The sequence below is a fragment of the Phragmites australis genome, chromosome 17 (assembly GCF_958298935.1).
Source record: "Phragmites australis chromosome 17, lpPhrAust1.1, whole genome shotgun sequence".
In the NCBI taxonomy this organism is placed as follows: Eukaryota; Viridiplantae; Streptophyta; class Magnoliopsida; order Poales; family Poaceae; genus Phragmites; species Phragmites australis.
The window spans coordinates 1530253-1554725 of record NC_084937.1 but is presented as its reverse complement, the minus strand read 5'-3'; the positions used below and the strand labels follow the sequence as shown (position 1 = coordinate 1554725).

Sequence of the window (24473 nt, the reverse complement as noted above, 5' to 3'; positions counted from 1 at the left end):
TGGATCGAAAAGAGGCTGTTACATGATTTGTTTGGTTGAACATAGATACTATTACCGTGTTTGGTTTGTGAGTAATGGTAGTAGTTGGGGCGGAGTAGCCGACCTGGTACTTCTTGTCCTTGGCCTGGGGGCGATGGAGGCGGTGATAGAGGCATCGGCCTAGCGCACTATGGACACGATGAAGCAATGAGCTCGATAGCAGCCCATTCCTCCCCTCTCCCTTCCCCCAACTGGTTCTTCGTTGGATATACTAGGGGTGTCACTGTCCCTCGAGCCACGTGTCACCCGGTGCTCCTTGCCCGCCATCGCCAAGCTTGCCAGGGCTGTCCGAGGTCGGCCACCCGCCGTCACCAAGCTTGCTAGGGCTGTCCGAGGTCGGCCACCTACCATCGACAAGCTCATTGAGGCCGTCCATGCTGAAGTTAGCGGCAGGGGAGACCAGATCGGCATTGGGGGAGACCGGATCAGCAGCGGATGCGACCGGATTGACGGCGAGGGAGACTGGATCAGCTGTGGGTGGCAACCACTTGGGCATGTGACAGTAGAGAGAGACGTGGGAGCGGTATCGATACGATACCAGTCGGAGAGGAGAGGAATTGGATTTTTAATAGCCTGTATCCGATTACATGGGAACGGATAACGGATTAAGTTAAAATAAACACCTGTAACGGTATAGATTACCAGTCCATAATTCAATTACGTTACATGACTCGAACCAAACAGCACCTAAGTCTTTTCTCAGTGCTTAGTTTCGTATGCATGCAACTTTATGATGAGTTAATTTGTTATATAAATAATACATGGTATATGCTATATTAAGCTCTCTTTTTTCGGAATAGTTGTTTTTTGGCCTATGCTAACCCATTTAACTTTGTCCCTATATATGGTTGTCGTCAACCTGTATATATCAACATCGATTTCGGGTCAAACACGTCCATCTCCAAAGCATGCTCTAACTGGGACTGGGAGCCAGCCAAATAATGAACCCAGGTTCCAACTGCTATGCATTATATTGATGTGACCTTCCAAACGATGGAGATCACCATCACAACCTAACTCTGGATATATCCTCTTCAACTGCATTAACAAGATTCTCACAGGAAAAGAAGACAGCAATTAGAGCTGGCCGTTCTCGTTGTGATATATCGATCGGCTACTGGTTTCCCATTGATTCATTTTCGATCTACTCCACTTAGTTTGACGTTGCAACGGAAATAGACACGCGTATCGTTCTTGTCCTCTTGTGTTAGTGACCTTTAACTAACCCCCATCTGACCCCTCTGGTTAAGTCTCATCAAAGAAGAAAAAGAAATCTGTAATCTTCAGCGCCAGATTTAGGTACTTTTTGTACTTTATCCATGAGCTATTAATATAAATCAATTCTCCAAGAAAAAGAAACTTGACATCCTATACCACACTCGGAACAAATCATATATACTTTATAAGCAAGAAATGCTAACCAGCTTTTAAGAAATTAGATGATCGAGTTCGTCTCTCTTGATGTTTTTTTCCTCAAAAATACAGGAGAGCTAAGTTTTATTTCACTAAAGAAGAGAACAAAGTACAACACCGGTTTTAATCACCGACATACAAGAAGGATTAAAAAACTACCCCGACCATAACATCCAGAGCTCCCGGCCGCACACCACATGGCTCCTTCCTTATCCACTTTCCTCACCACAACATCTACACTAGATACAGCACCGTTAAAGACATACTCATTACGATACTTCTAAACCTCCCAAGCAACTAGAATTATGAGTGAATTAAGAAGTTGCTTGTTGACCTTTTTAATCACTCGATACCACCAGCTGTGAAGTTAATGCCTGCAGCAAGCTTTTGGAAAATGGTATACCACACTTGCCTCCAGAACACGCAGGAGACCAGCAAATGTCATGTAGCAAATAGTATACCACACTTGTCTCTCTTGATGTTCATGGAGCGAAAAAGACATACAGGCAACTGTCAGAACGAGGAACACAATGTAACAGGAAACTAATGCTCTCTATCTATGCTCAAAATGTTACCTCCTATGACAGATACCTTAAAATGTTTCAAGGCAGCAGAGGACCCGACTCAGCCTATTACAACGGGCGTCCCAGACATTAGTTCATTGCCCACGGCCAACCGGGGAGGAACTCAAAGAGTTCCTTATCAAGAAGCTCTATTACTGCTATGTCCAATGAACGGTGGTCTGGGTTCTAAAAACATCTTCAAATGCAACTGATGTGTCCTTGCTTAGACTTGTCATCGTCATCGTAACCCTCATCATCATCTGAGGACTCCGCTCTGTTAGATTCTTCACCACCATTACCTGTTGTAGTTCTCTTCTTCCGTTGCTTCCTCTTTTGGCGTTTCAGGCGCTTCTTGGCCGTACGCTCCTCAGCTGCTTTCAGCCTTTCCTCCCTCCGTAGTTCGAACTCAGCCATCTCTTTCCTCTTTTGGTAGTCAGCATCCATTCGTGATAGCCGGTCCTGCTCTCTCCTCCTCATTTGCCGATACTGTAAAAAGAAGAATGCTTGCAGTTAAAACATTGATCTTTTCCAAACAAGTTCTCGAGTCTCAAATCACTGATTGCATGATTTGCAAAATTGCAGAAATCTGGATCTAGACTCATATACAAAATTCAAAAAATACGATGGCTTATGGTTGAAAATACATGAAAAGCAAAGGAATTGTAAGGACATGCTGCGCCCGAAGTTTCAGGATTTGCCAATCCCATGTCCCTCTGACATGTCCCGAAACTTGACATAGGGGTAGGGAATACCCTAAGAATCCCCTAAAGAAAAATAAAGTTTATTCTGTCCAAAGAATGCTGGAATCGGAAGAACCAGATAAACAAGTCATGATTTTCAGACTCTACAAAGTGTTAGGTGAAAAGAATATATGAAATGTAAACTCTGGTGAACACAAGCAGCAGAATAGGCCTTGAACCATTTTGATTTGAGTTAATACACTCTTATCTCACAGTATCCAGTGATATGAGTTCAACAATTTACACTTAAATTGTTGCAATTTAAACCAACGACTTGAGGGGAGCTCATGACATAGATTTCGGACAAAAATTCTTATTCATGATAGTTGAATATGCAAGGGTTTTACTGTGTCACCCTTTTTTCTTTGAGAACAGTCAGTATGTCACACTTAGAATCTTTAAAAATGTATTACACCAGGTGACACTTCTAAAAAAATTATATAATTACGATCACCGTCTGAAGAATATTATCAATATATTAGATGCCATTCCATACGCTTATACTGATCAAAATAACACCAGAAATAACTCAGTCTGATTAAGGGTCCGTTTGTTTGCTACAATCAGATCTGATTCTCGGCCGATTCGAGAGAATTGGTTACAAACGCCCGTTTGCGGATCCTTTCTCAGTCAGAAGGGACCGAATCGATTCAAGCTCTTGTATTGAGGGCGTGAAACGGCCTCAGAGCAGTTTCATAGGCGGACCGATTCCTTCGTTCCGAACATGTCCCCCAGCCACGGGCAAAGCTATCGCTGCCGCGCCCTGCCCTCCTCCCCCTGAACCCGCGCCGCTAAGCCTTGTCCTCCTCTCCCCGAGCCGGCGCCGCCGCCATCGCCGAGCCTCGCCCTCCTCCCCCCGAGCCCGCCCCACCGCCGCCAACCGGTTCTCTAGGCACAGTCGCTGAGCTTAGTGGGCAACCGTCGGCCATGCTCCAACCAGCGCCATTAGCTAGCTATCCCTCAAACGGATTCCCCTCCGCGAGTTGGATGCTATCTTCCCCGGCCAAACAGCTGCACCGTCCATCACCGGCGAGCATCGCAAAGTGCCATCCATGGCTGTATGCTGCTGTACAGCTATGGCCCAAGGTCAAGTTGACCTGGGTCAACAGGGCCTGGCCCACTTTCATCTCTATGGCTAAGTTTCCTCTGGTGCAAAAATGTTAGTGTTTAGTATTCAGTTTAATCCAGGAAAAAGCGAAATAGGATTATTGTTACACCATTAAATCGGCCGAGACACTTTATGCATAGCAAAAGAATATAATTCCAAACATTATGAAACCAGTTTTGTTGGTTCTCTATTGAAATGCTCTACATGTTAAAATTACTAGTAGCCATGAAATACTCACTGGAAAAAAAAAAGCAAATCAGGACAAGGGTAAATTGGTCAATTGCACCACCATCCTCTCTTTCGAGAAACTGAATCCAACCAGCTAGCAAAAAGATTTCCAGAGGTGATTCTAATTCACCTGAGAAACGTTTCTAGGGAGAATCCGAAATCAAAATGTTTTTGGAAGAATCTAGATCCCTACTGAAACGGGCCCTAAATTTTATGCAGTAATCCATAAATCTGCTTCTGCCATGGAAGAACTTTTGCTGTGGTGTGGTCCATAAACCCATGGGTCGAGTTACCCTCATCCCCTCATTGATCAGTGCTCCTTGCATCTTCTCAGGGCTTTATCGGCGTGGACGCGGGCCTATGAAACATCTATTTACCATATTATTTCTCACTGGCTGTTTGCATCCTAGTTTTGGTGGCAACAGCTACAACATACTTTTTTTTACATTAGAATCTGAAATCATAAACATATCATTACCATACAGCCATTTATTAGAGTAGCAACCAAAATTTTCACCTAACGAATAATTGGCTATCTCATAAATGAGCAGTACTAGATAACTCCCATGCTTTCATGTGGGGTCAGAGCAGCATGCTGCCTGTTCGCAGGGTCTTGAGGGAATGTACAATTGTACCACCTTAGCTTTGCCATATCAGCAAAATCGGAGAGAGACCAAGAAGAGATAATATATGTTACCTCTTAGCGATTTGTGGGGTCGGGTAGAGATAACTTAAGAGACAACTTAAAGATCATGTGGAGATACATAAAGACAAGTTAAGATACAACCCATTGGAGGGATCACCTCTTAAGTGGTCCCTGAGCTTATGTGGAGGCTAAGAGACAACACCACGGTAGATATACCAAGTCAAGTAAGATATGGTCATTGACTTCATAATATTAATGTTACCACTTGATTGCATAGGGGAACCGGTTAGTTGCCACGGTTAGGGTGGCATATAAGCCAAGCAGTCATCACTCATTTGCTTGAGAAACACAAATTCTATCATCTACCCTCTCTCTCTCTCTCTCTCTCTCTCTCTCTCTTCCAGCCACACGCTTGCCACTGATACCGCTGCACCAACCAAGTGCAGGGACCTTGGTCCTCGTCCTCCTATTCTTCATGATTACCCTCTGTGATTCCAAGCACACAACACATGCAAATATGAACATACATATGCTTTTAAAAGCAGAGGCAAATATAACAATAACATTATTCAACATCCATCAGAAAAGGTAAAAGGTCCCAGCTAATGGGGTTTGAACCTACAATAAAAGCCTATTCCAGAATGTGAGCATCAAACAGCAATTTATTTTCCAGTTCTGAAGCGGAAAAAATGCCAGAATGAATAATTTAAACAGGAAAGGGTTGACCTCTTTTCACCCTATTTTTCCTGACTTACAAGTTACAACATACCTCTGCCCCTCGAGTATTTTTTGCACATACTCCCTCTAACCAGAAATATAAGTCATTTTTAGGATTCTTGTTGGTCAAGCTTTTTTAGCTTTGACCATTAGTATATAAAAAACCACATAGATTGGTAACATAAGATTGATGTTACTAGATCCATCATGAAAAATATCTTCATAATATGTAATTCTTTTTGTTTGAATTATAGAGTTTGCTAGTCAACGTTCACCTTGTAGACTGTGTTAATGTCCTAAACGACTTATATCATAGATTAGAGAAAGTATAACAAATTTGTACTATAATACTTGGAATTTCACTTCAATAAAAGAAGACCTTTTATGTCATAATTAACAATTGTCCTTCAATGTTTGTCAACAATGCAAGGAACAATTTATGAACTACGAGGTTGCACAACAGATCATATGCTCTCTTACTACTCATCTAATCTCAACGACCTAACTGCAATAATAGTAGCTACTAACCAATGGGTACAGTAACATAGGGAACATGCCAAGGTTTTCATGTTGAATAACGCTGACATTACAGGCTCAATCAAAATCACTTGCAACATAAATAGCAGGTTTGCATTCCATGGATATACTTGATATTCCAGTCATACTATACCAACCATGTTAACAAGAATTAACAGACCATACATTGTTCATTTAGCTGTAATATTAGCTATATTGTTTTATAAGTACATTTTGGCACTGTGGACCAATAAAATATCTACTGTGATTCAAGAATCATCACAGCCTTTCTTTTGAAAGACACAGATCAAACAGATAATCAGTGCCATTTTAACCACATACATATGCAGCTAGTTCTGAACAGCAAGGCCTCCCATTTTGGCATATTATTTTCGCAAGATCTTACATTATCAACAAACTTTCCAAAATACGATGCATCCATTCAGAATTACAGTTAAATACAACATGAGTTATTCTTAGAACATTTAAGCTTCAGTGGAACAGAAGCATTTAGTTATTTCCTATATTTGGATATAAAAGCAAGTTTAAAGCATCTTTTTTTGGTTTGGTGTCGTTTGTCCTCCCCGGCATTCACGTCGCTGGCACCTCATTCCGACGGCAGTTTGATGGCGGGCTCTGGCTCTGCTGGGGTGACGGCAGACACTCTCATCGACGTCTGCGCAGGAGACGTTCACCTTCACGCAATGCTGCCCCAAGCCCACCTCCTTCTAGGGGTGATGCCCCAACCGCTCATGGCTCCCCATCGACATCCGCAGCGTCTGCTTCTTCTTCCTCAGTGGCGGTGGATCACCTCCCTGGTGGTCGCTGCATTTTGGACCGTTCAGTGAGTATCACGCGTGCGAAAGATGAGCTGCGGAGAGCAGTTCTCATCTCGGTAATTGGCTACAGGCTGGATGTCTCTCCAGATCAGGTCATCTCTGAGATCGCTGCCAAGTTCAATCTGGATGCTTCCTCCCTGGTCATCCATCATTCAGCGCCGGAGGATTTCCTCCTTCTCCCGGATGAGGCATCTGCAGATCGTGTCATCAACAATGGGCTTCCAATCCGCACTCCTTTTTTCCGGTTGCTCATTAAGAGATGGTCCCGTCAAGCTCATGCAACTGCTATGTCCATGCCAGTCCTCGTCGAACTTGAGCCGTGGCATTCCAGCTCACACCTGGGATCTTGCTGTCATGGAACATTTCCTTAATCCATTCTTGCTGGATTCAGAGGCTTCATCCATCCACAATGAACCGGTCGGATCTCTCCTCCTTCCGCCTCTCGGCTTGGTGCTCTCGGCCTGATGTGTTCCCTTCGTCCAGGGATCTTGTCATCATCGAGCCAACGCTAGCGGAGGTCCCTGAAGAACTGCCATTGAAAAGGGCCTTGGTTTATCCCATCAACATTTCAGTCTTGAATGATGTGGGTTTTGACCCCGTTCATCCATACCTGTCGCCCCTCACCCGGATGGCAATGATGCTGAGAATGGCCGTCGTCGTCGACAACGTTCCTCGCCAGGGTCTTCGTCTGGTTTGGATCGGCCCGCCAACGCCGGTCGTCATAGCAGCTATCCTCCTCATGGCCCGGTGTGAAATCCAGGCTGGGGCTCGCTCCCCCCGGATGCAGCCACGTGGCATCCATGCAGTTGGCCGCGGAACATATGGGTCACTTGATGTCCCATGTCACTGGGCCGCCGCGGGTGAACGTTCAAGGGGCCGCTCAGGCTTCTTTGGGGAATGATTGTCGCTTTGGTGACGGATCGATTGACACAGTCTCCCTCAAGATTTTGTCCCCTTCAGTCTCAGGGGATGGACCGTTATGCGTGCCGCCCGAGGCTGATCCTGCTGGTTCGCCTGGCCCCTTGTCGCCGCCCTCTGTGTTAATCCCGGATGGGCCTCCTGCGGATGCTTTGGACCTTTCGGTTGGGCTTGGTCAGGATCTTGGTGTTGGGCCGTCCTCTATTTCTGTTACTCCTGAGCCGTCGACGGTGGTTTTGAACTCTGATCCAGTATCCTCTGGCGCGTCCATCGAGTGTAATGCTATTCCACCAATGACCGGTCCTTCAGTCAAGAATGGCGGTGCTACCCATGGCAAACCTTTGTTGGTTTATTCAAGGCATTGTTGTTGGCCAGTTTTGATTGTTCCTACGGGGGAGGACATTCTTCCCACCTCGTCGCGCACTCCTACTGTTGCAGACTCTCGGGCTTTCATCTCATCTATTTCCAAGCCGGTTAATGCCCTGCTTGGAAATAGATGACATGAAAACTGATGGTGATGACCAGGTTTGCTCGGCTGACAACTTACTGTCTTTAAGTTAGGAGGCCAGCAGCTGGTTGTTTTGTTTTTTGGTCGTTGTGTTTGGTTTTTTCCTATGAACCCGTCTACCATTTTGTTTTGGAATGCTCGAGGCCTTAATATGGTTGCTAGGTGTAGTTTTGTTCGTGAAGTGGTGCTCTCTTCCAAGGCCGATATTGTGTGTCTTCAAGAAACTAAGGTCGCTTTGATGTCTCGCCGTATTCTTCTCGTATCGCTCTCCTCGGATTTCGATCAATTTGTTTTTGCTAGCTGATGGTACAAGGGGAGGTATCCTGATTGCTTGGAAGAGTGCTATCTGTCGGGTTCAAAGAACCCGTGTTGATTCTTTCTCGGTGTCTATCCATTGCGCCGGGGATGATGGTCAAAATTGGTGGTTCACCGGGGTATATGGCCCTAAGGAAGATGCTGCAAAACTGGCTTTCTTGCAAGAGCTACGTGACATTCACGCTCTTTGCGCTGGCCCTTGGCTTGTGGTTGGGGATTTTAACCTTGTTTACCAAGCAGCCGACAAGAACAATTCTAATTTAAACCATGCTATGATGGGTCGTTTTCGGTGTTTGATCAATGATTTAGACTTGCAAGAAATTCCTCTCTTGGGCCGCAAATTTACTTGGTCTAATGAGCGGGTCTCTCCTACGTTGGTGAGACTCGACTGCCTTCTGTTCCGTGGATTGGGAGATGTTTCCAGATTCTATACTGCAAAGTTCGGCTTCTGTGCTCTCTGATCATTGTCCACTTTTGCTTGGGTTGAAGATCAATACCCGTGTCAAACATCCCTTCATTTTTGAGAGCTTTTGGCCCAAGTTTTAGGGCTTTCAGGAGATTGTGCAGTGTAGTTGGGACCCTCCTATTGCAGATGTTTGTCCGGTGGAGAAAATTTTCACTAAGCTGAGGCGTCTCAGCAGGGAGCTGCAAAGTTGGAGTCAAAAGAGGATCGGTAATATTAAGATACAACTTGCGGTGGCAAAGAAAATCATCCATCGCCTTGAGATTGCTGGAGATTCTCGTCAACTCTCGCCGGAGGAAAATTCGTTGCGCCGGAGGTTGAAGCATCTTTGCCTTGGTTTGGCCTCTCTTGAGAGAACAATTGCTCGTTTGCGCTCCCGGGTTCTTTATCTCAAGGATGGTGATGCAAACACCTCATTATTTCACCTGCAGGCTAGGTTCAGAAAGAGGAAAAACTTTATTGCTAAATTGCATGTTGATGATCAAGTTGTTTCTATGCAAGATGATAAGCATTCGGTGGTTTTTGACTTCTACTCCAGACTTCTGGGTGAAGCCAGACAGAGGAGTTTTTCTCTTAATCTCCAGGCCTTCCATTTACGTTATTATGATTTAAGTCCTTCGAATGATCTCTTTACTGAAGATGAAGTATGGGAAACTATTAAAGAACTGGCTCAAGAAAAAGCTCCAGGTCTAGATGGTTTTACAGGGCACTTTCATAAATCTTGTTGGCATATTATCAAAAATGATGTGATGAGGGCTTTGCTTGAGGTGCAACAGGGACATTTCTCCAAATTTCAGCTTCTGAACATTGCCTTTATCACCCTTTTGCCCAAGAAATCCAATCCGATGCAAATCAAAGAGTATCATCCTATTAGCCTCATTCATAGCTTTGCAAAGCTGGTTGCAAAGGTTCTGGCAAATCGCATAGCTCTAGGCTTCCTTCCATGGTTTCTTCCAATCAAAGCGCTTTCGTCCGTGGCCAGTGTATTCAAAATAATTTCCTTCTTGTGCAACAATTAGCAAGATGCCTTCATAAGCGTAATGAGCTACATATTCTCCTCAAGCTGGGCATTTCAAAGGTGTTCAATTCGGTCTCTTGGTCTTTTCTATTGGAGGTACTCCGGAGTTTAGGTTTTAGCCTTCGTTGGTGCAATCTTTTGTGTTGTTTGTTGTCCACTGCTTCCACTCGGGTTTTATTGAATGGAGAACCGGGCGACACCATTTTCCACCGGCGCGGGCTTAGGCAAGGCGATCCCTTATCGCCTATGCTTTTCATATTAATAATGGACGTGCTGAATTCGCTGATTAATAGAGCCTGCATGGTGGGTCTTTTGCAACCTGTTGCAGCTCTGGGACAGCATTATCGGGTCTCTCTTTACACTGATGATGTCATGTTATTTCTTCGTCCACTACTACTGATATTGTCTTGATCAAGCAATTGTTGGATATATTTGGTGAAGCATCAGGCCTTCGGACTAACATTTCCATGTGTTATGTGACTCCTATCCGCTATCAGGAGGAAGATTTGACAATCATCAGGGCAGCTGTCTTGTGAGGTTAGAAATTTCCCATGCACTTACTTAGGTCTCCCTCTTTCGGTTAGGAAACCCTCAAAAGCTGAGTTGCTACCTTTGATTGAAAAGTGGTGGATCATCTGCCTGGATGGAAAGCTGGTTTGATGAATCGTGCAGGAAGGCTTGTTATGGTTCGGGTTGTTCTTTCCACAACTCCGATATATCATATGATTGCTTTGGACCTTCCTAAATGGGTTCTCAAAGCCATTGACAAAAGAAGAAGGGGATTTCTGTGGAAGGATCAAGAAAAGGTTAATAGAGGTAATTGTTTGGTTTCCTAGAAGCGTGTGTGCCGGCCAACCTAGTATGGTGGTTTAGGGATTCCGGACCTGCCCACCTTTGGTTGGGCCCTTCGCATCAGATGGTTGTGGCTGCGAAAGACGGTGCCTTCTAGACCTTGGGTTGGTTTCAAGGTTCAGGTTCCGCGTACTGCATCAGCTCTTTTTGATATTGCCATTGAGACAGTGGTTGGTGACAGTTCAAACACCTTGTTCTGGACGAACATATGGCTGCAGGGCAGATCCATTTTGGATTTGGCTCCTAATCTATCCTTACTGGTCTCTCGGCGTGTGTTCAATCAGAGAACCATTTGTCAAGCCTTGAATCAAAGCCAGTGGGTGTCTGATATTAAAGGAGCTCTCTTTGTACAAGCTTTGGTGGAATATCTCCAGCTTTGGGAGCTTTTTGGTTCCGGTCGTTTTTCAGCATGGACTGACTGATCAGCATTTCTAGAGGTTTGAGGTGTCGGGGATCTACTCGAGTAAATCGGCATATAATTCTTTCTTTATCAGTTCTAGTTGTTTTGCTCTGTGGAAGCTTATCTGGAAGTCCTGGGCTCCTCTTCGGTGCAAATTCTTCCTCTAGCTTGCTATTCAAAACAGATGTTGGACAGCCGATCGTCTGGCCAAGAGAGGCTTGCCTCATCCTACTTCATGTCCACTTTGTGACCAAGACATTGAATCCGTTCAGCATTTGTTGGTCAATTGTGTGTTTGCGCGGCAGGTGTGGCACACCTCCCTTCAAAAGTTTGGTCTGCAGGCTGTGGCGCCCCTCCTCACGGATTTGGTGTTCTCTGAATGGTGGATGGGTGCGTACAAGATGGTTGCCAAGCTTCTACGGAAAGGTTTCAATTCCCTAGTAATTCTTGTAGCTTGGGAGCTATGGAAGCACCACAATGACTGTGTTTTCAATAATGTTTCTCCAAATATTAATTTGGTCATAAGAGCAGTGTCTATGAAAGGTGATTTGTGGTGTGCAGCAGGAGCTAGTGGCCTCCTATGTCTTTTTGTTTGTTAGAGTCTTTTTAGGTCGTTTTTTCTTCATGCGTGTGGCGGGTTTCTGTTTCTAAGTGTTCTTGTTGTAACTTGTTTTCCTTCAACTTCCCAACAGCATAAGCTAAAATTACAATAACTACTGAAAGTCTTTAATGCTAAATTGTTCGCCAAAAATTGAAGTCCTATTTGAAATTTTTTAATTAGTTTATTCATGTTCAAAAGAATTTTCAGGAAAAACTAATAAAAGAATTTTTCCAAGCAATACAATCTATCTTTCACGTGTTAATTGACAGATAATCTCATTGTGGCCACAATAAAGCAAAGGGAGGTTATTGTAACCCTCGAAATCAAAGGAGCAAGGGAAAACATTGCATCAATCGGACAGTCATTTTAACAGAAAGTCCACACTTCCTTCCTTTCAAAAACAGAAAGTCCACACTGGTGCACGCACACACATACAGGGAGGGAGAGAGGGAGAGTACCTGGTGGAAATCACCAGAGCCAGATCCAGCAGAGGATCCAGAGGTGTTACTGACACGAACAGGGACATTCTCCATGATGCGCCTGAGCTTCACTTCCAGATCCTCCTCATCCTCTCGCAGCTTTACTCCTGAGCTCTTTCCCGCAGCATCCACCACAACCAGCTCCTTCCCACTGTCACTACCAGAAGCCTTTCCTGGTGGTGCTATAGGGACTAGCTGCTGCATGTTGCTATCTCTGTTGGGAGCTGACATTGTAGGATTGAACACTTCTTGAGTTCTTGTCTTTCAAGCTGCCTACACATAATGACATACCCAAGCGACAATGGATATGAATGTTGGGTTTTCCATGGAGTCTGGACAAATTCAAACTTCAAGTACATACTATGCAGGTTGAAATTTCTAGTTCCTTTTGGGCTTACACAAAATATCAGATGGAACACACACACACTGGGCAACGAAATAGCACAATAATGTTTGCCAGGAGGGCATGATGTCATGTACTGAGCTAAGCATAGAAAAACTTGAAGTTTGAAATTGCATGTAAAAGCAATAATTATATTATTGTCACAAGAAATTTAATATTCAATGTTAGAAATAATTGAAAAAAAGTTGAAGTGAGCAAAGTTTTAAGTAACACAATCTGCAGATGGTACTAGTAAAATAATAATGAACTAGTAATTTCAGAGGATGGACAAAAGGTGATCAAATAGAGGAAAACAGGTATAGCATTTCTTCCTTTGTTCTTCGAGTGAATAGCAAGTGGTATCTAAATTCAGGACATGCTCCCTGCTGTGCTCTCTAATGAAATCGCAGCAAGTTATAAATCTTTCCAAAAACAATAAACATAGGCCACCAGAAGAAGATGGAAGACCCCTAATTGCAAGAATTGAAGTAATTGTAGCGACATATTGGAGTTAGCCTTGAGGTTGCAAGCAGTGAATTAACTGTTCTTCTGGCATACAGACAATGAGAACCGCGCATGCGAAGATGACGAATCTATCCACATAGTAACATATTTTAGCCCATCCATCCATGCATCCACCGGGCCAAACAGTAGCAATCCACAGCAGAAACCACAACCCTAGCTGGCTTCTGTGGCAGCTAGCTTCAATGGCTCATATACACATCGGCACAGGTATGGCGGTACAGGGCTCTAGACGAGCAGGAGATCCGAGCATGCGAAGATGAAGAAATTTCTCACCTCGAGCACGCTGTGCCTCGCCCAGACGCCGCAGCGGCCGTCCCACGGGGCTCGCGCTCCGATTGCGCCGCCGCTCTGGTGACTGGCGGCCGTCGGGTGAGCCCTAACTTTGGACTGGGCCGGACGACAAAAAGAAGCCCATCTCAGACCACAGGGACGCGCGGCTCATGTTATAGCCCAACCCAAGTGGGCGGTGTGTGCAGCTGACACCTGCAGCTGCTCGGTGGCGGCCATGGCGGCGGCCGGCATCTCCGGCTGCGGCCTCAAGCGCCACTGCGCACTAGCCGACCACGAGGTCCGCATTCCTCCTCCATTGCCTTCTTCTTCTTCCTCTTCTCCATTGTTTTAGGGCTACCAATTGGAGCAATTTAGCAGTTAATTGAGTCGGCCAATTCGTCGTCTTTTTGGGTATCGACTCACTTAAAAATTTTGGGGAGAAGAACCGATGGTTAGGGTTTTGAGGTGATTGGCCTTCTCCTGAATATCGACAACCCAACATTGACAGCTTTACTAACGTAACATTCATCGCAAATCACATTGAGAGGTTGTAGTTGTTGAGAAATATATGAATTTTAATGTTTTCTTGGTCCTTTTCTTGACTGGACCGGCTGGCCCATTGGCTTTGGCGTGGTCCGAGCCCATGCGGCGGTGGATACAAGATGGGGGATCGGTTCGGCTAGGGTTAGGCGATGGAAAATGAGAGAGCAGGGAAGAGAGAGCGGGTGACGGCCGTTTGGCGACGGCAGCGGTGTAACCGCATCTCCGATCCCTTCGGGGGTTCGTGGGGTGCTACAAGGCACTGCTGCGACTATATGTAGGCCAGCTCCTTCCTTGTGAGCTGATTTGGAAAACCCCTCCCATCTTCTTGGTTTCTCACTGATCCCTCTTTCAGTTTTGGGGAACGCCTCCTAAATTGGACCCGAGTGGAGCTCAGGCTATGGCTTTGGTGATTCGACGCTGCAACGGATTGGGTGGAGGAGCCCTTGTGTTGGTCGGAGCTGTGTGTGCCGAGGCTCACTCGCATTTGCAATGGCAGTGTGGTTGACGCTATGTATCTCCGTTCTCCTTCTCGCCGGTGGCAACGGCGAGTGATTAGATTTCTGGGTCAGCGACTAGAGAGTCGTGCCTTGCCTTGATCATCTGTGTTTTTTAGCAAATCTCTTTCTGAGTATTTCCCCTCTTCTGTTCTAGACAATATTGGTACAAATTCTTTTTGCTCGAGGATGAATTGATACACTGAGATTGGGCATGTTTATAAGTACAATAGTTTAGACCTGTGATCTCTCTAGTTGTTTGACATATCTAGTAGCCCTGGAGATACTCGTTAGTAGTACACCTTGGTATGTTATTGTATGCCGAGATACATTTCTTGTGTTGGCTCTCCAGTGGGCTACCTGTTATGTTTTGATCCCTGAATTGTGTGTTGTTGTTAGTTCAGAGGTTGCGTACTATATTTGATTATGGACAAAGAAGTTGATTCATCTTTTAGCTACGGTCAGTACTTGTTTAGAATCATGTTGTTCAGTCTTTATCTTTGTCTTGGCAGCAAATTGCTAGTTCTGTTCATAATCTGTGCTCTCTGATTTGGTACAGGAGCAGCACTGTATATGATGATATTGTTTGTTTTTTAGGGCTCTGTCTAGGTTCTAATAACTAGATGAGAACTTTATAAACTGTCTAGTCGATGGTGTACTCAATAGAACAATAGGGGACAGGACCTTGATTGTCCTGGGACCAATTGTTATTCATTTCCTGAGAGCACTTTTATATACCTACTGTCCAGTTCTTGCTGTACACATGTCGTCCGAAATTCTTGATTATGAGTTGTTGTCATTTATTTCCAAGGTCATGTGCAGTGGTTTCTTAATGTTATGTTTTTGTATTTTTATATGTGGGATGATATCCATGCTCTCATTATCGCATTATTATTTACAACAGTAGCAACGACGTAATGCAGCGATTGCCATTGCCAGCCAACAAAGGCTATGGCATATACTCATTAGGGTTGTGTGCCTCATCTGATTTTGTTTCTATTCATGATATTTGTCCTGGATAGACTAGTTGAAGCTTAAACTTTAAGATGAGATGATACATGCAGGAGAAAGAGATGATGAAAGATCAGTGCGGGCGATTTTGGAACGGGATGGACTTGCTCAAGGACGTCACTGAAAACAAGCATTTCCTCCCTACTGGACTTGAAGGGTAATCCTATCTTGAACGTAATCTTGCGCTCTCTTTTCAGACTTCGTCTCTTATTGACCTTTTTTAGATCCTAGTCTGGATGACCTTTTGATCAACACACAACAATATTGTATTGCTTTAGTTTGGTGGGCACTATTATAATTTATTTGACCATTCAATTGCCAGCATTGACACACTTCTTGGAGGTGGGTTGCGTCAAGGTCAGGTAACAGAGATCACTGGACCATCATCTTCTGGTAAAACACAGGTGAAAATTCAAGATATTTCATATTCTTACCTCTTGACATGGTTGGCTTGGAAGGTGTATAGACTAAATCATAAGTGTGCTGTTGTTTATTTCATCACTCCATGTACATCAACTGCAGGTCTGTCTACATTCTGCTTCATACGTTGCAGCCAGGCATATGGGCGCCGTTATGTACTTGGATACTAGTAACTCGTTCTCTCCTAGTCGCATTGCTAACATAACTGATGAACTTCCCATCTCTTTGGTCCAAGAGGTAGGCAATCATCCATATTTCTATCCTGCTCTTTCCTTCTGTCATTTAGCAAGTTATTATAATTATTTCAATTCATATGGTGTAAGTACATCATGTTGGACATTTATTGCTGCAGTTAGTTTACCCTAGCAGCAGCTTCACCATGTGCTGTATATACAGCTTATGATCTATAGTTATTAGGTTTTGACTTGCAGCCAAGACATGTGAGGCTTAAGAGGGCCATGAGCAGCATCATCTGTGAATCCGTGTTTGATATATTTGCTTTGTTTGAAGTATTACATCGACTTGAACTCTCTCTGCTGAATGACAAGGTAAGTATGAAAGAAGTCTTCCATATTATTTCAGATTTCATCTCGAATACTTCTCTCACATGGCAAATGCTTAATAGGTAAACAATGTTGGTAGCAAGGTATGCTTGCTTATCATTGACTCAATATCATCTTTACTTGCTCCCATCATTGGAGGCAAGTATCTACAAGGTACTTGCATAGCCTGTCTACAATTTGTGTTCTTTTTTTTTTTTTTTGGCATGGCATAAGTTGCAGTTTAGCAATCCAGCTATACAACAAGTAAATTGGACTTTAAGCAGTAATGTTTAGAAGTTGAGACAAAATATCTATGATTCTGTGAGGTAGGAACTAAATCAAATTGGTTTACTGAGCTACTTGTACGAGATAGCTTAATTCAGTTATAAACTTAAAGGAAAATAGCTATGATGCAGCTGTACATTTATAATTTGAGCTGGTCATAAATTGAATTTCCCTTACTGATTTAAGTTCCTAAAACCAATATTTGCTGGGATAATTGCTACCTAAGAGGGGGTGTCATTAATTCTTGAAGTGTAACTTTCATTTCTTGTCTCAGAACCTGTATTAATAAACTAACAGGGCGGTCGATGATGATATCAATGGCAATGATTCTAAAGAAGTTAGCAGATGAGCATAATCTATCAGTTCTGGTAATTTTGTTGAACTCTAGTTTTTGGTAAACATTTGTGGAATGCTAATTGTATGCTTTGGAATGAGCATATTTTGATCTATCTTTCTAAAATATCATACTTAGGAACTGACCTAGCTCAGTTGGTGCACACACCCACCACCTAGATTCAACTCGTCTCTGGCTCAAATTTGGGTGTCTTTCTTCTTATTAATGCAAAGATACCTATTCCTCTTAGGTATTCTCGTTTTTAAAAATATCATTCTGATCATGGAGCTAATGTATGTATCCAACTTCTTTATCTAATTCGTTGTGCAAACTATGCAAATTTTTCTATAGTACTATTTACATGCTTGGAGAAAATCGGGAACAATATTGCAGTGATTATCTTGAAAATGATGCTGAATAGTGTAGCACCTGAATTTGAATGCTGAAGATTATGTAATCTTATTTGATTTATTTTTATTTTTTTTTGAAGCAATACTCAAATAAAGAAGAGAATGAAGGGAAATCTCACCTTTTGATTTTGAGCAAACTTTGTAATCTAATTTTGAAGTTCTCCTGCTGCATGTTAGTTTCGAACTTTCAATAAATGATTTGACATAAACGGAATTTCCTAAGCAAAGCAATTTCTCATAATGCTCAACATTTCATATAGCAAACAAGAAAATATTTATCTTCTTTTCCTTGGGTTCTCATACTGTTTATGCATGAAACCACAAAATGGTGGTCCTTGGTCTGTTTCGAAAAGTACATAGCTGCCTTTCATTTCTTAAACAGCTCAACTTGACCTAACACCCAGATTTAATGCGTCCAAAAAGGACATGATTTCATAGGTGTCCTTTGCTAATGTACTTTGGAGTCAACCCATGAAAAATTATGTGGCAATATTGCTCTGTTTTGCTACTCTCTTTTCCTGATCTGAACAAGATATCAATTAGCTCTTAGTATTTGATTGGTAACCGTCGGAAGGCTCCAAGAATGGACAAGTGTAAAGATTTATGCTCTTCAGTCTTCTCGATTCATTATAATTGATTTCCCTTCTATTAAAATGGACCGATGATCTAAAAGCAGGTTAACGGGATGTACAAACAACGTTTGCCCTCCTTAGCAAAGTATAATCTTCTGTTTAGGACGTATCACTATTTGGTGGGTGACTTACAAATACCAATTACCGACTTTTCTAACATTTGAAATGGACATTTATGTTACTGCTTGGTTTCCTGTAGGCATTCACAAACTGTGCTTAAACAATTGATTTTACAATTGGTATGACCTAAGATCTTATAGAATGTTTGAAATGTGTGCCTTATAATATTTTTGGCGAGCACTGCCAAATCTGAAACAGAAAGGCTCTTAAATTGATTCATTGATTTAGTCCGTTGCATTTAGTCCAGGTAACCAATCATATGGTTTCTGCTGGCAATGGAGCTCTCAAGCCTGCTCTTGGTGAGAGCTGGAAAGCTGTTCCACATGTCCGCCTGGTGATATTCCGTGATCATGGGAGTAATATATGCACAGCAACTGTGCTGAAGCACACACTAATGGTATTTTCTTTGAAAATTTGGTTTATACTTTTAGCATTCATTGCCACAGCAGTATTTGTTTGTTGACACTGTAGAAATGGCTTGGATAATAATTGATATAAACAAGTAGTACCATTTTGTTAAACAGAGAAATCTTCATGATGTAATTTTAAGCATTACATACCTATACGCTATGCGAGTGTATTATATGTCTATGTCTTTGGGAGCATCTTTAATTCTTTTTTTTTCTGTCCGGTTTCTGATTTATGCTGCACAGCAACAGCAGTAGGCAGGTGCCAAATGCATTTTTTTAAAGAAACAAGAGCTATGTGAAACCAGCATGCAGTAATAGACTCATTTTTTTTACTGGTAATAGACTCTTTTAGTTACACATGATTCCCCAAAAAGTTAAAGAAAAGAGTGATTAGGTGAATCTGTCTGCATAACTAGTTCAGTGGACTGCAATTCGGAATATCTCATCATTATGCCCAATCATGGAATTTTTTAGTATAAAAGGTATCTTTCATGAAGAAATTATGGTTCCATCTTTTCCTGGTCATAGGTGCTCCCATCTGTTGTTTTTCCTTCCTTCTGTGAGCAAGCTGCTTCTTAGGGTACTATCAACAAGGATGATAATCAACTTCATTGATCATCCATGCCCATACCCTTGCGAGTTTTGCCGTTGCATCATAATGTAGCAGCAACGGGTAGTCTACATATTTGGAATAAAAGGATGTCAGTGGTTTTCTCCTTTTGCTGTTCAACAAGTTATGACAAAAGATAATGCCTAGCTTTGTTGCCAAACGATGTCATTCCCATCCAAATGTGGATAGCAAAATATATTTGCATGACATTTGGAGGGGGGATGCTTACAGTGTTTGTTCTTCGTTTGCTGACCTTGTTACTTCACTGCAGGCTTCTGGCCGTCCTATGAAATTTGTGGTACCCAGCTGATCTCAGCAACATGGCGTTACAGAGAAGATGAGAATCAGTGAGGAGTCAAGGATTAATGGACCATTGGTAGTTCAAGCCATACAACTTCACCCACAATGACTACTTTTTTTACATGGTGTTTTATGTTCCATCAGGCTTGGAGCAGCTTGTGTATATGGAGAAAGTATATGATTTGTTCCCTCAGTCGAATGTGTTTGGCTTCCTGTTAACTTGTACTGAAGCTGCTGGACATATGGTAGCCTGACTCCACTTCTACAACACATTAAGTACAGTGTGCTACATTACATGATTGGTGGGCCAAACACAACATTATCTTGAGGAGAAGCTTGATTGCCAAACAATAAACAAATTGAATTAGCTAGATTTATAAGGAGTGGATGAAACCACTGTATTTTTTTCAAGTTTAATAGGGCTTGTTTAGTATTATCATACGTTAGTTTTACTGAGGCTTTTGATCTTCAATTTGCTTATGGGGTGGTAAAATAAATAGAGCAAGGTTTGCGCCTGACAATGGCACAAAGGGTGCCCAATAGAGAGAGAGAATAGTATGTACCCTCATTTCATGGGCCACATTGCACTGTCGGTACCATTTCCTTGAGAGGTCGAAGTCAGAAATCTTCATCCCATGTTGTGAAGATATTGCTGCAGCGCGAGACAAAAGATTTTCTATGTTTTGATTGCCATCCCCGCGTGTAAATGTGTAGAGAAATCACATAACAAGCAGTTGCTCCAAAAGAGACATTATTTTTTGCATTAATCTGAAGTCAGGCTATATCCTATGTTGGGAAGAGGCTCGACTGTATCCAGGAGCAAGGCATGGACGCATGGTCATGCTTTCTCGACAGGGGGTCGGTAGACGGGAGAGCGAGAGACCATTATCAATAAGTTCACAAAGGAACACTATAAGGCATAAGTTCATCACTGCAATATTCTTGAATCAAGTCCTGAACAATTTTCACTAAAACAATTGCATAGCAAGCACACATTTCATTTTGCTTCCAAACATGCTATATACCAGCAAAGCTCTGCTTCTAACAAATTTCACAGATAACTGAACAAATGCAAAAAAAAAAAAACATTATCAATAAATATATTTGTCTTTTTTCACTTTTACAATAAGCTAAGTATTTGAAAGGAAGAAAGAGAAGGTCGAGGGGCCTGACCCTGTCCTGCTTGCAAAATACGGTGCAAAGGCGCACGTCCGACAGCAACTACTAAGAGCCTATTTGGCAAGGCTTCACTCCTAAGAATTTAGGGAGCTCCAAGCCCCCTAAGAATTTTTGAAGCTAATTCTTGGAGCTTTGTAATCTTAGAGCTAAAGCTATAGATAGACTGTAGATATTTGAGTGAGTCATTATGTTCACATTTTGGACTAAAAATAATAGCTTTTACTACTTTATTTTAACTTTCAAACTCCAGATCCTGCATGAATCTCTGAATACAGTGCAAAGGTTTATGCGCCTGATGCAACTACTAAGGACCTTTTTTGACAAAGCTCTGTCTTTAAGAATTCTTAGAACTAATTCCTAACAAATTCTTGGAGCTGGAGCTATGAATAGAGTGTGGATATTTGAGTGAGCCATCTTTTTCGCATTTTAGACTAAAACTAAAGGTTGACATCACTTAATTTTAACTTTCGAACTCTAGATGAATCTTGGAGTCAAGCTCTGTCAAACAGGGACTATGGGAATAATACAGTCAGAGAAGACGGCAATAGAGCGAACATATGCAACTACTACTGCGCTGGTATTTGTAGCAATAGCCTGCATTGTACTTAAATAAAAGTTTCAGGCAATGTGGGAAATATAACAGCATATTATGTTAACTACAAAGAGATAGATGAAAAAAATGTCTCCCAAACATAGCATCCATTTGGAGCATGAATGCATGATACATTCCAGAGTTACAATGACATATGAAAAACATGATGCACCAATAACACCAACCAAATAAACTAAACAACATGAGCTTCAGCTAAGCAAGAGAGGCATATGATGTTGAACCTTGACTAATTGATGCCAAACAATAAAATGTGAGTTTTTTTTTAAAAAAAAAGGCCATCTTTCTTATTAAACCTTCAACACATTCCAAAGGTATATATCCTAACCAGTAACCCAAGCTACAGATAAGTTGATATCCAGCCAGCTTCTCACCTTTTCACATCGGTTTTTTTTTTCAACACCTTAACAAGTGTAACTTCAGAACAAAGCAAAACTTCATGGTTCGATCTGGACATCCAGTAACTGAAGCTGTGAATTGTTTCTGGCAGTCTGAAATACATCCACCTAAACTTTGCATTCTAGCATGTAATTTAAAAATAGTGCTGTCAAACAATGTGTTTCAGTAATAAAAAAAAATGGAGCAGAACTCTGGTCAGGGAGATCAGGTTTTCTGAACCATGTAATATAGTAAGACAGTTCTTGGTGCCGAAATTTTGGGGTTGGGGCAGCAAGAGGAAATATAGCATGAAGTGCTTTAATATGCTGCCAAGTTGATTTCCAGATAAGAGTAATTACTACTTCAGTTTCAGAAATTCATCCATACGAATGACAAACTCAGTAATATCAAGAGCATTCACCATTCAACTTTGGAAAGCCTGGACATAGAAAATCCTAACAAAGCTCGTGCTCATGTCACACAAGCATCCTCCAACATATTCTCATCGATCTTAGTCAATGCATAGATCAATCATACAGAACATAAATTTACTCTTAAACCCCCAATACCAATTTGATTACCAGGCTGCTCAAAAGCATAATCAGCAACAGATGGGTAAAAGTGTAAAGACAAATTGCCGTCTCAAAATCTTGTCCCAAGAAGGACAAAATAACCGTACCACAAGCTGAATAAGTGACTATTCAACATTTCAGAAATAACGCCAAAGCACAGCTTAGCACCAATGTACTGCATTGCATCAGTTTTCATATAAAGGAAATACCCAACATGGAAAATCATATCTAGAACCCATATAAGCCATCACACCAAAGACATTTTATTCTCAGAATATCTGCAGTTACTAAAGAGCCTACTCCCTTTTTTACAATGTTCATCTTGATGAAATTGGCTGCTTTCCTGGCACCATCACTGTATGGCAATGGTCTAATGTTAATCATCTCTTGCAATATCATCTAGGGAGAAAGCCAACTGAATACTTCCATTTTAAAAAAAATCCTGGTTAGTTATCAAATCATGCTCGCAATAGTATATTCATAGTTGAGACAGACGCACAGTAATACACCAGTACGTTATACATACGAAGCATCATGCTTCAAATGTAGCAAACAATGATAAGGCAGATAATAAAGGACTGGCTGCTGGAAAGATGGATTCAATAGCATCATTGTGGGGAATTACCGATTCAGTACTCCTCTTTAGCTCCTCTTATGCTCCCTGCTCTTATCCCCAGACCGCTTTGCCACCCCCCCCCCCCCATGACCATGTCGATCATCCTCATCCGACCCACTACTTTCTGGCCTGCGGTGCCTCCTCCGTCTGCTGGATCGCTTCTTGTCATCTGCAGACTCACTGCCACTATCAGATGAATCCCTCCGGTGATGCCGCCTCTTACGGTGGCATCAATGCCTCCTCTCTTCACCTCCAGACACATCCTCATCATCTGACGAGCCATCGCTCTTGTGGTGGCTCCTACGCCTCTTCCTATCCTTCGTGCTCTTCCTATGCCTCTTCCTGTCGGAGTCACTGTCACTGCTATCATCGTCTGATCTTTCATGCTTCTTCGACCTACTGCCCCTCTTCTTCTTGTCCCTGCCTCTTCTGTCTTCCTCCTCTTCACCCTCACTATCACTCTTTCTGCTCCTTGTTTTCTTTGATCCTCGCCTGCTGCTGCTCCTATGACGGCTTGTCTTCTTCTCTTCCTCCCTGGACCTCTTTCCCCCATTCCTGGCACGCTCCCGCTCAGCAATTATCTTCTCCAGCTCGGGGTCGATGTCCGAATCGGAGGAATCGCTGTCCTCCTCGGAATCCTCATCTATGTCTCCGCTGGCAGTAGTCTTCTTCTTGATCTCGTCGAACTTGGCCTGTGCTGCGGCCTGGGCCGCCGCCTGGGCGTCGGCGTCGTCCAGGTCGAGGCCCTTGACCGAGAGGAAGTTGCGGCACTGGAAGGTGAGGTGCCCGACGCGGCCGCACTTCTTGCAGGCACCGCGGGTCTCGTCGGAGTTGGAGCCGGTGATGCGGGCGAGCGCGAGGAGGCCCTGGAAGCTGGTGTAGGCGTTGTCGCCGCCGGAGCCGGCGGAGGCAGGGGCGGGGGCGCTGTTGGCATCGTTGGCGGCGGCGGCATTGGCGGAGACGGAGGAGGAGGGGGCGCTGCTGCTTGTTGTTCTCGGGGGCGTAGGGGTCGTAGCCGATGGCGCTCTGCCAGATGCCATGCGTCTGCAGCGCCGCGCTGCTGTGCACGCGGTTGTTCGCCGGCATGCGAACGCGGCCCGCCGTCGCCGGCATATTCGCTCGCCGGGGGAGGTTAGGGTTAGGGTTTAGCGGGGAGGAGGATCCGGCTCGATTTTGGGGAACGAGACAAAAAAGAAAGGGCTCGATTTTGGCGTCATTTGCCAGGTTCCATCCGATATCCATGCTAAATTTTAAATTCATATAATAAAATAAAATAACTTAAATATTTAATTTTTATCTAAAATAAAATCAAGTGACTCAATCAAATAACTCTAATTCATTCACAGTTTTAGATCTAAATTTTTAAAACTAGATATGACTAACTAAAAAACCAATATCAGTATCCATATCAAACGGCCCTTTGAAATATAAAGACGTGCACAATGTGGGCCTCAAAAAGGAGCTAAG

General features: G+C 43.0%; 2 protein-coding genes and 1 pseudogene across 10 annotated transcripts; 1 reads left to right on the top strand and 2 right to left on the bottom strand.

Annotated features, from left to right (window-relative positions):
* Nucleotides 1-1881: 1881 nt before the first annotated feature.
* LOC133897128 (uncharacterized) lies at nt 1882-13680 on the bottom strand. Of its 2 annotated transcripts, none has more exons than XM_062337707.1 (3): nt 13544-13680; nt 12343-12636; nt 1882-2501 (listed from the first exon to the last, which is right to left on the bottom strand). In XM_062337707.1, exons 2-3 carry the CDS (start codon nt 12592-12594, stop codon nt 2214-2216), a joined length of 540 nt encoding a protein of 179 aa, XP_062193691.1. In that variant the 5' UTR covers nt 12595-12636; nt 13544-13680; the 3' UTR covers nt 1882-2213. The 2 variants fall into 2 exon arrangements, with proteins under 2 accessions (XP_062193691.1, XP_062193692.1); XM_062337708.1 differs by having other exon boundaries at nt 12343-12632; nt 13544-13658.
* Nucleotides 13681-13699: 19 nt separating this feature from the next.
* On the top strand, nt 13700-20231 carry LOC133897126 (DNA repair protein RAD51 homolog 4). Of its 8 annotated transcripts, none has more exons than XM_062337698.1 (9): nt 13700-13838; nt 15642-15745; nt 15911-15992; nt 16111-16245; nt 16440-16556; nt 16634-16724; nt 17133-17203; nt 18579-18728; nt 19623-20231. In XM_062337698.1, the coding sequence occupies exons 1-9, from the start codon at nt 13776-13778 to the stop codon at nt 19659-19661; spliced, it is 852 nt and encodes a 283-aa protein (XP_062193682.1). In that variant the 5' UTR covers nt 13700-13775; the 3' UTR covers nt 19662-20231. The 8 variants fall into 8 exon arrangements, with proteins under 8 accessions (XP_062193682.1, XP_062193687.1, XP_062193688.1 ...); XM_062337703.1 differs by lacking the exon at nt 19623-20231 and adding an exon at nt 18411-18450 and having other exon boundaries at nt 18579-18707; XM_062337704.1 differs by lacking the exon at nt 19623-20231 and adding an exon at nt 18411-18450 and having other exon boundaries at nt 18574-18702.
* A 2351-nt stretch (nt 20232-22582) lies between these two features.
* Nucleotides 22583-24211, bottom strand: LOC133896695 (CAX-interacting protein 4-like; annotated as a pseudogene).
* Between the last annotated feature and the right edge of the window lie 262 nt (nt 24212-24473).

Coding starts and splice junctions, on each gene's coding strand:
- LOC133897126 (XM_062337698.1), top strand. CDS start 13,776: ATGGCGGCGGCCGGCATCTCCGGCTGCGGCCTCAAGCGCCACTGCGCA. Junction 17,204..18,578: donor AGCATAATCTATCAGTTCTG/GTAATTTTGTTG, acceptor CATTTAGTCCAG/GTAACCAATCATATGGTTTC. Junction 18,729..19,622: donor TGCTGAAGCACACACTAATG/GTATTTTCTTTG, acceptor ACTTCACTGCAG/GCTTCTGGCCGTCCTATGAA.
- LOC133897128 (XM_062337707.1), bottom strand. CDS start 12,594: ATGTCAGCTCCCAACAGAGATAGCAACATGCAGCAGCTAGTCCCTATA. Junction 2,502..12,342: donor GCTCTGGTGATTTCCACCAG/GTACTCTCCCTC, acceptor TTCTTTTTACAG/TATCGGCAAATGAGGAGGAG.